The sequence below is a fragment of the Periophthalmus magnuspinnatus genome, chromosome 7 (genome assembly GCF_009829125.3).
Source record: "Periophthalmus magnuspinnatus isolate fPerMag1 chromosome 7, fPerMag1.2.pri, whole genome shotgun sequence".
Lineage (NCBI taxonomy): Eukaryota > Metazoa > Chordata > Actinopteri > Gobiiformes > Gobiidae > Periophthalmus > Periophthalmus magnuspinnatus.
This window is the reverse complement of record NC_047132.1, coordinates 6,266,351-6,282,820: the sequence shown is the minus strand read 5'-3', so window position 1 is coordinate 6,282,820 and position 16,470 is coordinate 6,266,351. Positions and strand designations below refer to the sequence as shown.

The following is a 16,470-nucleotide window of genomic DNA, read 5'->3' as shown; positions in this document are numbered from 1 at the left end:
TTTGTATGACATCAACTATGGACATGTACATTTCATTGTCCAAAATGATCATTAAACATCCCTTTGCTACATGTCCTGGTTGCCATTCTTGCTGTCTTACTATAACATCCGCTCACATTTTAGGGATGGTCTTTTATCGATCTTTTGAGCCGATACCGATAACCAATATTTGTCTCGCTGCTGTGATTGAATACTGATATTAACCAACATTTTTAAATAAGGTTAAGTTCACAGATATAACTTCATTTTTGTAACAAAAACAAATCATTACAAAATCTATTTATCTGGGATATGAAAACATTTGCTTCATTGTGTAAACAGGCGTACCTTTAATAGCTTTACTGTTTCAATTTGTATTCTTTATTCTGTGCAAAAATACAAATCTGATGCACTGAGGATAAACTAGGAATTATAAACAGGCACAAAGAGACTGGGGCAGCTCATAAAAAATATTGGTGCCAAATATCGGCTAAATTTTCAATATTGGACCGATATCGATATCTGGGAAAAACCTGCGGTGACATGCACACTAAAAATCAGGTTATTATTGGATTTATTTATTTTATTTTTTTTTTTTTCGGTTTTCAGTAAGATTATAAAATTGCCTTGTAAACTGCAAAATTATCTAATTGATTTGATTGCTCACACCAGAGTTTACTTTTTACATGTCATTTAAACAATTATATGTCCATAAATCAGATAATAATCAGATTTTGATGTGCGTGGCCACACAGCCACCGTTATTGCTATTGGAGGCAATATATCGGTATCATCCCTACACAATATATAGTAGTGATATGAGCAGCTTAGTTGATAATCAAATAAACATTAGAGGATCATAATAAGTGATTTTAATGTAACTTTGTAATCATTGCGATGCATGGGGTTCATACAGGAAAAAAGAAAGATACTTTACCAGTGCAGTGTCAGGATGTGTACTGTGCAAGTCCATAACTGTGACATATAGACTTTTCTTATTTTAGGATACTACTTAAGGAGCTGGATCCCTTTATTTGCCAAATTCCTGGTTTTCTGAGGAGAGCATGGCCTGATCAGGTATCTATGAAAGACGGTTTGTTTACTAGTACTTCCTGTGTTTTAAAGGGCTATAAAAAGGACGATCAAATGGAAAAATAATATGTGAATTATGTGTTTTTATAACCACGTGGATGAAGCGAAATTGTCTGGATTCACAACAGAAACCCACCCAGCACCAGTTACCAGTTTATCTTCCACATCCTTGGATGCATACACCTGTACATGTATGCAAATATGATAAAGCAAAAAGTGATATTTAATGAAGAACTTCCATTTATTTTCAAAACAAGCACACACCTTACAGATAAAGGTTTCCTAATTGTTCTGGTGTATTAGTTAGACACTGTGAGATTAGATTCCATTATCAGATTTAAAAAATGTGGTTGCAACGTGGCATATTTTTGTGTTAACGTAGATTTAAAAAGGAATGCCACTCATTTTTGCTGCATGTCAGATATAAGTTAAACCTATTACCTCAGTTATTTTTACTTTAAATTGAAGTCATTACTGAAACTGTTCTGATTTAAATAAAACATGGCTTAGAAAAGACTTTGTTTTTGATGCACCTGACACTTTTACAGTATTGGCTGAGAGAAATATTAGTCGTGTATATATAACCTGTGGACATTATGTTACATGAAGCACAAACCTCAAAAGGTATGAGAGTTTTCAAATGTTAAGAAAGTAGTTCACTGATACAGGAGGACACGCTCACAATGGACCTTATGAGGCATGTTTAAATGGCGTCAGACTATTGGTATGTTAGTTTAAACCAGTAAAGTAAAACATATTGCAATTTACTTAGTGTATCTGTTCACTGTTATGACGTAGGCTAAGTGCATTTGTCATGTGATAAAAAGGTTTATTCAGTATCTACAGATAAACAGGTCCATTTGTGCTCTGCTTTGTGAGTTAAACTGCAGCTCTAAAGACACATGGGTGACAGTGGCTCAGGCGGTAGAGTCCTAGAGTCTCACAAAGTTGGTAGTTCTAGTCCAACTCTAACCACTCATGTTGCGTTCTTGAGCAAGACACTTCATGTTTAGCTATGTGAATGACTGTCTAGTGGTTACAGTTGGTCCAGCCCAGTGGAGGAAAAAGTCACTTAAATGTTACTTAAATAAAAGTACACATATCGGAGCAAAAAATAAAAAAATAAAAAAAATAAATCAAATTAATAATAATAAAAATAATAATAATAATAATAATAATAATAATAATAATAATAATAATAATAATAATAATAATAAATACTCTAGTAAAACTAAATGTATCACATGAAAAAAATCAATTTAAGTAAAAGTATTAAAGCACCTGTTTAAAAGTATTTCATGCAGATTCTGGGATCTAATAAAGCTTCAAATGTAGTGATTTTGATACAGATTTACTGAATTTTGTTCAACAGAAACAACTGAATCTATTGTTTTGTTTAGGTTTTTTTTTCCAGCTGTTTTTATCTGTATATTTTTGTTTGCTGAAATTATGAACGTGTTAAAAATAAACCCTCAGCCTTTTCAGCAGATCTCACACAGTATAGGCCTAATAAAACTTTTCAGTCCTGTTAGAAATATAGTGCAGTAGAAAGTACAGACACTGCTCTGAAATGCAGTGAAGTAAATGTAAAATAGTATCCACTTATAAAATGTAAGTGACGTACAGATACCTAAAATGTGTACTTAAGTGCAGTACTTGAATACTTTTACTTTGTTTACGTTCCACCACTGGCCCAGGGCACCTACGGGTTGTCAAACAGGTATAAATTCAAGCCATTATATTATTATTTTGTGGTGCAGTACACTCTAAGTAAATCGCCACCAAATTCAGCATTGACCAAGGTATCAAAACAAAAGCATGCCCAGTATTACCGCATAGCTTTTACTTTGAAACTACACCGGATGTTCAGGAGCGCACTTCCGGTATGTTCTGCCGTTGGGAGGAGCCTCAACATCCGTAAAGAGAGACGGGAAGAAGCAGGAGGCGCTCCAAGCTGCAATAAACCACTGATGTGTGCGTAATAACGAAAGAAAAGCTCATACAAACGCGCACCTGTGGCCTCTCGGTGAGTGGCGCGACTTTAATCAGAAGTTTGATTCTTTGTGTGTTTAATTTAAATAGAGTAAATGATGGTAGTCTGAGGGGCTGGAGTCGACTGGATGCTGTCAGACTTAAACACACTGCTCCTGTCATATTCAGATCACTGTAATACTCATTGTAAAGCTGATAACTGCGAAGAAAACAGTGCATAAGAATGGCATAATTCGTAATAATCATTGTAATAATAACGTCAAATGGTTATGTAAAGGTATGTAAGGTATTCTATAAATGTAATTCAAAACTCTTAATACAAACACACCCTCACTAGTTAGAAATGTATCCTAAAGATGCTACTTTAATAACCCTATTGAAGCTTTGGAGATCCCCCAGTGGCTCCTCATTACCCTTGTTTTTCCATCATCAAAGAAATGCTGATTTAAATGTGTTTGACCTAAAGGCCAACTGTAAAGTGGTGGACTATGGCAGATCAGCAGCAGAAAGTGACCCCTGCTCCTGAGGGCCCCACTGAAACCAAAAGGACAGAAGTCAGGACCACGGAAAAGAAGTGCTGTGAGTTTGAAATAAAGCATTCACTTTTTTCTCTTAAATGATGATCCAATGTGTGTTTGTTTGGTAATAAAGCAAATCAAGTTTATTATGTTTTATTTAGAGGTGGTATTATGCAGGTGTTTACTAATTCTTTATTTATACCTAGTTTTAAGTAATTATTGTTTTATATATATAGGTCTGGCTTGACTCTGGCTAGGTCATAATTTTGTAATAAGGTGTACTACTTTAATCACTTATCTGTAATGACCTTGATGTGGGTTATAGTAAGACTTCCAATGTCAGAGGGTTATGTCAAAACGACTTGCCCACAGGCTCTTCATGAAGGTACAGTTCTGTGGGTATTAATCCTTCGTTTGTCATAGTAACATTGCTCCAGGCAAGAACACAGAGTACAAACAAAGGTACTACGGTCAGTTAAATATTATACTCCAGAAATCCCAGTGTTTTGAGGATGTATTGCACTTCTCTCACATTTTTAAAGTGTGTGTAAACTAAGAATACCGAATCATGTCTAGTCTCGTCTGGCCTCAAGCTTTTGTAGACGCATAGCCAAGGGTGGGAAAAAAATTACAAATATGCAAAAGGCTACAATGGATTACTGAACCTGGATTTAGAAAAACTTTGTATATTCATTCACATAATAAGTTAATAAAATATAGCATGTGAATGAATGACAAGATGACATTTCAAAAGTCAATTATTGTAGTAGTCTGGACATTCAAGCTTATTGTGTAGACTTTATGAATGGAAACTAAAGGCAGGATACTCTAGGTAGGTCAGAGTACATTCTGTGTGTTGTATTACATTGTGGTTTTTTTTTGTTTGCAGCATGGGCCTCCTACATGACCAACATTCCCACCGTGATCGTAATGATCGGTTTGCCTGCCCGAGGAAAGACCTACATGTCCAAGAAACTGACACGCTACCTCAACTGGATCGGAGTGCCAACCAAAGGTGCTCTCTATTCCTTTTGAGCTACCAAAGCTTTAACTATCAAATCATTCTATATGTGGCTGGGTGCAACAAGCAGGGCATCTAGTATAAAACTAAACCCAATAGAGCTGAACTGTGACTGCCAACCTTGAAACCCCTATTCTATCCACAGACTGCTAGCAAGAAATCTGGTAACAGTAGTATTTGAAAATAGCTCTTAAACCATAAAATATACCAAGTTTTAAAAAGCAGTTCACTATTTTTTTATATTGAATATGATCTCATTATGGCAGTTTAAAACAATATAGCTGGCTAGCCTGGTTAACCTCTTAATATTGGATTTCTATGGGAAAATGAATGGGAATTTTATCTCCATAACGTGAGTGGACTTTGTGATGGGCAGTTACTGTTGAGTTCCATTGGGTTCATTTTTATACCAGATGCCCTTCCCGTTGCAATTAAGTAGATAAGTAGATGTAGATAAAGTAGGTTACCTTTAATATTACCGTAATAACTTTAACTACAACATATACAATCATGCCAGGCCGAGTTGTCGTTCAGGCTCATTCACTGGCCATTGTAGTAGTCGTTTAATGTGGTTGGAGGCTGTTTGAATTACGTCACTGGAATGCAGAAAAACTGCTTTGACAGAAAACATTGACGCTTCATAATAATCCTTCTGCTCTCTTACTTCTTTCTATGCTTATTTTTTCCAGTGTTTAACCTTGGAGTTTACAGAAGAGAAGCAGTCAAGTCTTATAAGTCCTATGATTTCTTCAGACATGACAACAAAGAGGCCATGCAGATCAGGAAGTGAGTGAGATATAAACAAAGGTTTCACCTCATTGAGCAATAGTAGTAGTAGTAGTAACAGTAGTAGTAGTAGATGAAACTTCTCATCTCTCTATTTAATTAAACAAACACACCCTAAATTGTTACTATGTGACACAAATTCATTGTTGATGCCAAAACTACAAATGATCTGGTTTTACAGTCATTTTCGAATAATCTACGAAATATACCCTGGATCCAAAAATCAATTATGCAATACAATGAAAAAAAGAAAACACAGTAAATTGCTTTATAGTTATTACACATAAGATGCAAACATATATTTTTGCAAAAGAAATAATATTTTAGATTTTATTTTGACTATACCTAAAGGTGCACTATGTAGTATTTCTGGTGTAGGGAACACACACCTGCTTGTCTACATAGAGAGGTAACTTTGTCTAGAATGTTTCACTGTATAGCATTAAACTAATGTCCATGGAGACAAGCAGGAGTCGCCACCAGGCAAAGTTACTGATTACATCTGTGGAGAGGGAAGCTCACTCACTGTAAGAATACATGTATTTCAAGGCATTTTTTGCACCTGTCATTAAATAAAGGTAAGATAGATTAATGCCATTCTGTGTAACATATCAGGCAAAGCAATAACATTTCCAATAAGGCCAGTAGAAATGACCCTCCCACCAGAAAAGTTACACAGTATGCCTTTAACATGTAATATCAGTGAAACTAAAGTTAAGTTTAGATAATATGCACAGCCTCACCTGATTTTTTTCATCTAATTTCTATTTCCCAAAAAACTCTTTAATTCTACTTTTGTAATTTACTTTGTTTACTGCGCTCAGTTCAGATTATATTGTCCCGCTGTAATATCAGTGGAATACAATATAGTTAATCTGGTTGTGTTGATCCTGTATTAAATTGTATGAAGCCATAAAGGTTATTACTTTATGTTTGCGTTGTATCCTGCTCTGTACAGACAGTGTGCCCTGGTTGCTCTGCAGGATGTCAAGTCTTATCTCAGTGAAGAAGGAGGACAAATCGCTGTAAGAATGAATTATTGATTTTTTCTCATAAATTCATGTATTTTTAGGATGGTTTGGTTTGGTTTTCGGCAGGTATTTGATGCTACAAACACAACCAGAGAGAGGCGAGAGCTCATCCTGAACTTTGCCAAAGAAAATGACTACAAGGTTAAAGCCATGTACATGGAATTACTGATTATAAAAGTATCCAAATATGAAATGTAACATCAATCTTTTTTCTTAGGTGTTTTTCGTTGAGTCTGTTTGTGATGATCCTGATGTCATTGCTGAAAACATACTGGTACAGAAAGTCTTTCATACTTCCTTTAGGAATATACTGCTCTCTAAAATGTAGTATGGTTTTGTTTCAGGGCACAGCATTTACTGCACTTTTGAGATACAAAGCTCAAATATTAATGTGGCTATTAGTAGTCTTGATATTGTTTATAATATTAATGAGTTCACAATAGTTGATAAGGAGAAGCGCAAATCAGGAACTTGTAATTGAAAGGTGCATTATGTAACTTTTCCACAACCTGCCTGTTTAAAACTATATACATACATTAGCCTATTGTATGTATGTATATAGTTTTAAATGAGTCTATCCCCATGAATACAAGCAAGTAATTAAGTTGCAGGTCAGATCTGTAGAGAGGTGAGCTCATCATAAGAATGCAACAATAAAACACCTGTGAATTGAATAAATGCAAACCAACATTATTTCCAAGAAGACAAACAGGCAGCCAATTCTCCATCTTTAATACATGTAGTAAAACATCATGATACTGGATTTTTTATTTCATGTCTCATGTCTATGTAAACAGGACGTTAAAGTATCCAGTCCAGATTATCCTGAACAGGACCGAGAGAGCGTCATGGAGGACTTCCTGAAGAGAATCGAATGTTACAAAGTGACTTACCAACCTCTGGATCCTGATGAGCATGACAAGTAAGTCATAAAGGAACATGACATCCTAATGTGGATTAAATAGACCTTTGAATTCAGTATAAAATTATTAAATGTAATTATGTGTTGTAATTTCAAAGAATGCCCACTAGAGGGTAATAGGTGTAGGTGTTGAAATAGGTCACATTAAATGACAGGGCAAGAATCATTTTCTAGCGTTTTTTCTGTGATATATGCCAGTTTTCTTAAAATATTCCTTTGACTGATGAAGCATGATCCACACAACTTCCTGTTTACCATGTATTTATATACATTTAGATTAGGGAAGTGGTTTCCAAACTGTGGTATTTTAAACCACATTTAAAATATTTAAATGTGGTTCACATTTAAATTATGTAAATGTGAACCACATGCTTCATTTTAATACAGGATGTACTGCTACTATTAGTTATTGCATGATGGTCAGTTGACAGTACATTTAGCATTTTGTATATTCAAACACATCATTCTGTCTCCTTGTTTCTTTGTCCCAAAGGGACTTGTCCTTTATCCAGGTCATCAATGTGGGCCGGCAGTTCCTGGTGAACAAAGTGCAGGACTACATTCAGAGTAAGATCGTGTACTACCTCATGAACATCCACGTGCACTCTCACTCCATCTACCTCTGTCGCCATGGAGAGAGCCACCATAACACAGAGGGGCGCATCGGGGGCGACTCAGAGCTCACAGACAATGGAAAACAGGTACTTCCAATGAGCTGTTGTTGTAATGTCTGTTTTTTACTTTTCTGGTGGAGGGTCCAGTGCCTGGTTCTTCCTCTGCACAGTGCTTCGCCTATTGTATGGCATCAAAGTTATCCTTTTTTGCATTTATTCAATTAGATAGATAGATAGATAGATAGATAGATAGATAGATAGATAGATAGATAGATAGATAGATAGATAGATAGATAGATAGATAGATACTTTGTTGTCAGAATTACACATTTTTTACAGCTCAGAAATATCTTGAAAAAGATGCAGGTTTACCTCTCCACAGATGTGGTCATTAACTTGCCATACTTTGATAAACATATAAAAAATATATCCATAGTGACAACTAAAGTCACATGATGCACCATTAACTATCCTCAAAATGTATTGTAACATCTATAATTATGATAAATTGTAAACCTGATCCATTTTAGTCCAAAGAGATTCATCTGGTCTTCTGATAATTTATTTTAGTAGATTCTTTTTCAGACCGAGGTTTGGTTGGTTTTCATACCCGACAGTTTCAACTGCTCAGTCTAAACTGTCAGGTATGAAAACGAACTAAACCTTGGTCTGATCCATTTTGACTTCCTGGGTAAATTAATTAGGCATTCTGTACATAAAAAGTTTTTAATATTGTTTAGTTTCTATTAAATTTTTTTTTTTCAGTTTTCTGCAGAGCTCAAGGCCTTTGTTGAAGAACACCACCTCTCTGACCTGAAAGTGTGGACCAGTCAGCTCAGACGCACCATCCAAACTGCAGAGGAGCTGGGCGTCCCCTATGAGCAGTGGAAAATCCTCAATGAAATAGATGCTGTATGTGTTGTGTCATATTTAATGAAATTAGACTTAATTTTACACAAAAAGACTTTCAATCAAAACTGGCCAAACTTAAGGACACATCATGCAAAACTGACTTTTTACTTTTAACCATGTTATAACACTTTTCCCTCATCAAAAGCATGTTTAGAAATGTATTTAGCTTCATTTGTCTTTTCTTAGTTTTCAGAAATCACTCACTCCCTAATTTACATTTACATAACAGTCCAGTATTCTCTTGTACTTGTTCTTGTTTTTATGTCTGTAATTTATCACCAGACTTGTTCTCTACAATATCAAACATATGGCTCTATTAGTGTAGCAGTAGCGCTGGTTAGTGTCTTCCTTTTTATTTAATTTTTTTATTGTTCAATTGAAATTTGTAACAGCAGAGGGCGCTCCGTTACCTAAGAAGAAGTGTGCTTTCCAGTTTAGATATCAATTTTAAAACTATTAGTGCCTTAAAATGTCATTAAAGCTGAAGGGACTGAAGAAATGTTTACAATGTCAATGTCTGCCTGTTTGAAGGGAGTGTGTGAAGAGATGACATACAAGGCCATTGAAGAAACATATCCAGAAGAATATGCCATGAGAGACCAAGACAAGTACCACTATCGCTACCCTGGAGGAGAGGTAAATATAGTCATATATTTTTAGCCTGACTGAGCTATAATTAAACTGTATATGGACTGTTGTGTTTGTGCAGTCGTACCAAGACCTGGTGCAGCGTTTGGAGCCTGTTATTATGGAGCTGGAGCGACAGGGGAACGTGCTGGTCATCTGTCACCAGGCGGTTATGCGCTGCTTACTGGCTTATTTCCTGGACGAAAGCGCAGGTAAAACACACTGAAACATAGATTTATTTATTCAGGAGATATTAAAGGTGTTCTGTGTAACTTTTCTGATGAGGGGAGATGCTGTTGCTTTTGAAAATTAAACTTATCTGTCTTGCATTGGCTCAATTTCAGGCATTTATATTGCTAAAAATAACATGGAAAATTTGATTTCAGACAAGAATCTAGTAGATCCGCCACTAAAATGTGTTCCATAGCGCACTGTACATTTTAAATTATTGTATTTTTTTTAATACTTGTGAATATACAAATGTGACGGTGTTATATGTTAAATTGAAATATGGAAAATGTGTTTTGTCTTTCACCTTGTTGAACTTAAACACTTACATTGGGTGTTTCTTCCAGCTATAGATTAGTACTCTGGCTATTATCCACATGCCTTACAGATATTTTGTGAATTTAAGCGCTGAGAGCATAGAAATTAGACTAGTGAAGGTATACACAGTACATTTAAAGACCCACTGTGTAACTTTGTTGGTGAAGAGTACCCCGTCTGTTTGTCTCTTATTTTGCCAAGAATGTTCCATAGACTCAAATTACTTTATCTTTATTGCAGTCCTTCAAATATGTTCAATTTATTCACTGCTCACCTTCTTGTCTCCCATACTGTGTGAGTGAAATCCCATACTGTGGAACATTCCAGGCAAAGCGATAACATTTCCATGGAAACAAGCAAGTAGCAGACCCTCCACCAAGAAAGTTGCATCGAAACGGTTCATTTTCATCTTCCAATATCATTCTCAAATAAGGCAAGATAACACAATAGTCCGTTAAAAAACATTTATTTGAGAAGAAAAGTTCCATCGTGCACCTTTAACATAACGTGCCGTAGTTATGGTTGACTGGGATAACATGTCACGGTGCTAAAGAAGCCATGGTAAAATGATTGGCTGTGGGTGGAGGAAGTCTCAGTGTATAATTACATGTGGACAGACGGTGCATCAGCGGAGGAAGTGGTCATCTGTTTACTGCACAATGTCAAAGCCGCAGTAGAAATAGTGCACTCCTCATACGAAATGGGACAAAAATATCCATATACACAAACGTGGCTTTAAATATCCTTTTTTTTTTCTCTCTCCTGCCATAGACGACCTCCCATACTTGAAATGCCCCCTGCACACTGTCCTCAAACTGACGCCAGTGGCCTATGGTAAGTTTTACTCTATGATCATGACCTAAATATTGTTTTATTTTTGGTATTATAATGTACTGCTTTTATTTTTTGCCAGGTTGTAAAGTAGATGAGTTTGACTTAAAAGTTCAAGCTGTCAACACGCACAGAGACAGATCATTAGTAAGTGTCTTTTTCAGTTATCTTTCAGTTTAAAGATGGGTCAAGGACACATTTCCTTATAAGTGCAATGTCGTACACCTCGACTTTAACTTTACCATTAAAAACAATGTTATTTTTTATGATTAGTGCTATAGCCTTTTATGTTGAAAAATGACAAAAATACAAATATTTCTTGGAAAAATGAAAGATCTGTTTTGCTTCTGGTCCATTAAAAGTTATTTTAGATTTTTGGGTCATTGTTTTGAATGATTCCAGACAGAGTGGGAGTTTGCGTGTTGGTGGAAAGCTCTAGTTAAACTGGGCGAGGAATATCCTGTTTACAAACCCACCAGAACAGAGTCTTTAATGATTTATTCAACCAATTTTCAAAATGTTGGTGACATTTACTAAGGCTGTAAATAGTAACTAGACTATTTACAGCCTTAGTAAAGCATGAACAAAGACTTAATACATAATCAACAACTGGTTTATTAAGAATGATTCAGGCTTACTTAATACTTAATGAAGGGGTTTGGGTTAGAAGTTATGGTTAGGGCATTATTATGTAGTTACAAAGCCTGAATCATTCTTAATTAAGTATTTGTTCATCATGAGGTAAGTTATTTTTCATGCTTTATTATGGCTAGTTAAGGTGTAGTTATTATAAAGTGTAATCAAAATGTCAGTAGCATGAAAAACATCTAAACAAAGACATGATTTTATTACAGAAAAAAACAGAGAACCAGGTGCCACCTGCTTTCCTCCGGAGGAACAGTTTCACTCCACTGTCGACCCAGGACCAGGTCAAGAGACCACGACTTTACAGTGCAGGCAACTACACACAGGCTCGCATCCCTCACACTCCTATATTACCCAGCATGCAGTTCTCTGAAGTATCTGAAGGGGCAGAGCTTCAAAATCAGGTCAGTGACAAGTTTTTCATAACAGGTTACAAATGTTTACAGCCAACTTTAATGTCTTTCACTGAGTTTGTTTTTTGGTTTGGACAGCGTTGCACTTATATTTGAAAAAACAAATTTGATCTAAACCTGCCCTGATTTTGGAGCACACCAAACACTTTGGTTTGGTGGGGTATCGGATTCTCAAACTGAAAGGAAGAATTGGTATTTAAAAATGTGATTAAAAACAAATAAATACTGATAGACCCTTGGTTAAAATCACAATAGGAATAAATATTGATTTTTAAATTTAAATATAATTCATAAATATGTTGATTAAACATGATAAAAAGTGTTTATATGTAAAAAAAAATAAATAAAAATAAAAAGCCATGATAGATGTGTTTTGACTGACTCACTGAGCATAAATAAGAGTTTAGTCTGATGTCGCATTAGCAAATAAGTTCATTGTGTGCCCCTTCGTGCTGCTCAGTCCCGCATCAGACTCTGACCAGTGAACTCCTCGCTCATGTTGCTGTGAAAGCAAATGTGGTGAATCAGCATTCTGCTTTTGATTTTCTGAGACTGATACTGAAATTGCTGTGTGCGCTGGGAGCCCACAGAAGCCCTGTATCTCTGTAGCCTTTGTTAGCACAAGCTGCCCTGCGCTGGTCAAGTTTCTTTTTTGGATCGGAGTTGAGAACTGTGGGCGTGCTGAGGAGAAAGGATCATTTTTCAGTACTGAATGATGAGCTCTAGCCCAAAGAGTCGAACAAACTGGTATCTTTTAGCTCAGCTGGTTACAAACACACAAACATTAAACAGACAGTAACATTGGACAAAGCTGGGTATATTTGATTTTATTTATTTTTATTTTTTTTTTAGGGTAAAAGCACACTGTATTTTTGTTATTGTAAGTCAATACCTGAATCCACTCATAATACAACTTTTTGCAAATCATTTTTCACTTTAAACCAAAGCGTGGTCAGTGTCCTCTGCTGTTACTCTCTTAGACCCGTACGTATCTAGAATCTGTATGAATCTGGCCTAACCTCCCTTTTGCTCTGGTAGTAACGATAAAACTACACATCACTACTATACACATGCATAGATATTCAGGCACATGCACAGCTATAGAACAGCTCTGTTCAGACGGATTTACGGTCAATAAAACGATTTTTATTGCCCTGAAAAGCATGTGTCCTTATACTGTGAATGGGCTTGCTATACCGCAAACCTGACTCACTTCCTTTGGCTATTTATAATATTTCACAGTTTGACATAAAACTTATCAATCTCAGTGGAAAATGGTTTTACCCACCTCTGCATTTACGAGAACAAACTCCACTATCCCACTTTAAATAAGGCTAAAGTGAGATGCATCTTAGCGAATATGAGGACAGTTTATGGATTTTAAAGAACATTACATAACAGTAACAATACATCCTGGATTAGCACTTAATGATGTCACAAGGTGGAGCAGAGTATTTTCAATTTTGGAGAGACTGACTGCCTAAATATACAGCGATACTCAAACAAGCATGAATGAAACAGAACACAACTCCACATGTGCTTTTTAACGAGGAAACAACAGTATAACGTGCTAATAAAATACAGTACTTCCTTGACTGACTTCACCTCTTCTTGGTCTCCTTGCGGTCTGTTTGCTGAAGTAACCTTTGGGCCCTGGTCCGGTTTTCTTCGCCAATAAAAACAAACTTAGACAGTGCCCAGACAGTGCTGACCTCTCCTTATTTTGCTCCATGTTTTTCCCTCTCTTTTTCAGGAGACTTCAAATGGATTCAGTGCAGTTAAAGACTCAGACTCGCCTCAGTCTTAAAGAGCAACAGAAGAGCTACTGTACTTCTCCGTCATGTGTTCATTTGAAGAAGTAAACTGCTTAGACTGTTGCACGGTACCAACGCAACTAACACCAAATAATTGTTCTAAGTGGTTTTAATGTAGTATTTATGTACATCTGTTTTTAGGAATGGCTTTCAACTCCTTTCCATGTCGGGCCAAATATAACTAGAATGTTACTAGAATATATTTTCTTAAAGTCTTAGATTACACATAGTTTGTTTCATAATTTAACTGAGATTCATAGTGAGTATTTATGTTTAAAGTTTGTGTTTAACTGTAGATTATTATTTTCATTCCATCTCTCTACACTCCAAAAACATATTGACTTCTTTTTCATGTAATTATTTTATGTTTATTCAAAAGTTAATCTACTTAAAGGGCCCGTATTACGCTATTTTCTGATCTGTTATAATGTTGTTTCCTCATCAAAAACATACCTAGAGTTTTGTTTTATTTCATTCATACGCAAAACCAAACTGAAACTGAAAAGACACTGTTCCACCTTGTGATGTCATCATGTGATAATACAGTAAGTGCTGTTTTTTTAAACACCATTCAACTTCATTAGATTCACTTCAGCCCTGGAATTGTCAATCTTTACTGAACAAAAAGTAACTTGAAAATTACCACTTCATGATGTCACAAGGTGTAACAAAGCATTTTGAGCTTTGGAGATGTAACAGACTAATAATAAAGAGTTACTCAAACATGTGTGAATGAAACAAAACACAACTCCAGGTCTGTTTTTGATGCAGTATAACATTTTAATCTGGTCTAAAGCTCACACAGAGTCAGTTTTGTGTAACCAAGAGCCTTTAAAGTGTACGCTACGTTCAATTACCAACATATTTAAATGACAAATACCATATAGTCAACATTACATTTAAGCAACATTTAAATCCTTTCTCAAATCAAATCGCCCCTTATCTTGGCCCATAGGAGTCTGAATAGAGGCATTGTGCGTACAAGCCTCTGAATGTGTTATTTCACCTAAAAAATGCATTCCAAAATAAATATGGTTAATTTGTTAAAGTGGAACTAAACACTAAATCAATTTTTTTCGCGACGAAACTGTGTACAGTATATGGTGTTTCAATATCTACTGTTTCTAGTGCTTTTTGGCTGTTTTTATGCAAATTAAGTACCAAATTTATACAAAGTGTGTCCTGGCCACTGAAACTCTAAGTACTTGGTGACATCACGCAAGACTGCCTCGATTACAGTCAGGTGTTTTTGATTACAAACACTTGGCTGCAGTAGCGGAGTCTGAAGTATCGATACCTGTTTGACCAATCATACACCAAGACTCAGCCCCTCCTCCTCCTCTCTCACTCTTTTCTTTAGTCCTCCAGACCCTGCCCAGTTCAGCAGCTCTATTTGAAATGTGTTTATGACTTTAGTTCCACTTTAATTCTTTTATGTTGATCCAAACTACATGTTTATAGTTGTGGTTATTATGTTTAAGTGTATACGTGCAATGAACATGAAATTTAAAGGAGCAAGGTCGCATATATAATCAACTTTTGAATCTGTGTTTCAACTGGCAATAGGTAAATCCTTTGAGAATTCACCCAAAATAGTAAAAAGTCCCCTTATGGGCCACAGTTTGAATGGGGACATTGTGTACAAAGTGTATCCTACTGCTGTATCTTACCCTGCTGTAATGGAGCTGCATGTTCTCAGTAGCAGCAGTGTTAGGGCTGCACAATATATCGCAGTTTCAAATGACAAGTCGATTGTAAATTGAAATAATCTGGATTAAAGAAATCTCCCTGCAAACGCAAATGATGCTGCCTTAAAACAGGTCAAAAGTTTGTGTGTTTCTGAAGAGTATTTGGTTCTTGTGTTGGTTTAGCACTTCATTCTCTCAGATGTTGCCCTGTAAACTGAATCCGGATTTGAAAACTAAAAATTCACTCTTAGATTAGTATTTTATTTATTATGTTTTATTAGATTCTTGTTTCATTTCTGTTAAAACTGTGCAGCCCTGTTGTGTATACTGTACCTCACTGGATCCTCCGGCCTTCAGCTCCTGTGCCTCTACTGTACATAAAGCCCTCTGTGGGACATTCTGTATAGTATTTTAATCTAACTGTTGTTTAATTTGAAATGTATAAAACTGATTTGACCAATGACATCTGAGCAGATATAAGTGAGACGAGTTTGTTTGTGCTGCCTCTTCAAGGACACTACAGTATTTGACTAAACAAAGCAGAAAGTGTCCTTATAATCTGTATAATGCTTTGCACATGCACTGATACTGTTATACACATGTAGTATAATGTGTGCCTTTGATAAAAAAAAAAAAAAGAGGAAACACTAAAATTGATGTAAGACATTATTTATGTTAAAGTTAAGCACATGTTAAACTGCTGAGGGTTTTGTACAAGTTACACAAAATAAAAACGCCTGCTGTCATGAGAAAACCTTGTACTTTCTTGTTGTTTGACAGTATATTTAAGCATCAGTCAATACCCAATATCAAACTGTACCAGTGCAACAAATGAAGAAAAAGCTTTTATTTCCTTTATACAAAAATAAAATAATACACAACTGATCCAAGTGTGTTATACAGCTGTTGTTTAGCTCTGAAATAACCACAGAACAAATTCAAACATATGAGAGTTTCTGGGCCAACTACAACCAGTAAACAGTCTTATTAAATCCATTTATAGGCTCAACCACGATATCGATTGGAGCGATATTTTGAA

The 16,470-nt window shown here is 35.7% G+C and overlaps 1 protein-coding gene across 1 annotated transcript; it reads left to right on the top strand.

Annotated features, from left to right (window-relative positions):
• The first annotated feature begins 2,976 nt into the window (after positions 1 to 2,976).
• LOC117373484 (6-phosphofructo-2-kinase/fructose-2,6-bisphosphatase 2-like) lies at positions 2,977 to 16,181 on the top strand. Its single transcript, XM_033969528.2, has 16 exons — positions 2,977 to 3,097; positions 3,530 to 3,642; positions 4,471 to 4,596; positions 5,292 to 5,388; positions 6,347 to 6,413; positions 6,486 to 6,560; positions 6,637 to 6,693; positions 7,217 to 7,341; positions 7,835 to 8,042; positions 8,721 to 8,867; positions 9,399 to 9,503; positions 9,577 to 9,706; positions 10,812 to 10,874; positions 10,954 to 11,018; positions 11,726 to 11,920; positions 13,683 to 16,181. Exons 2-16 carry the CDS (start codon positions 3,552 to 3,554, stop codon positions 13,734 to 13,736), a joined length of 1,605 nt encoding a protein of 534 aa, XP_033825419.1. The 5' UTR covers positions 2,977 to 3,097; positions 3,530 to 3,551; the 3' UTR covers positions 13,737 to 16,181.
• The last annotated feature ends 289 nt before the right edge of the window (positions 16,182 to 16,470 follow it).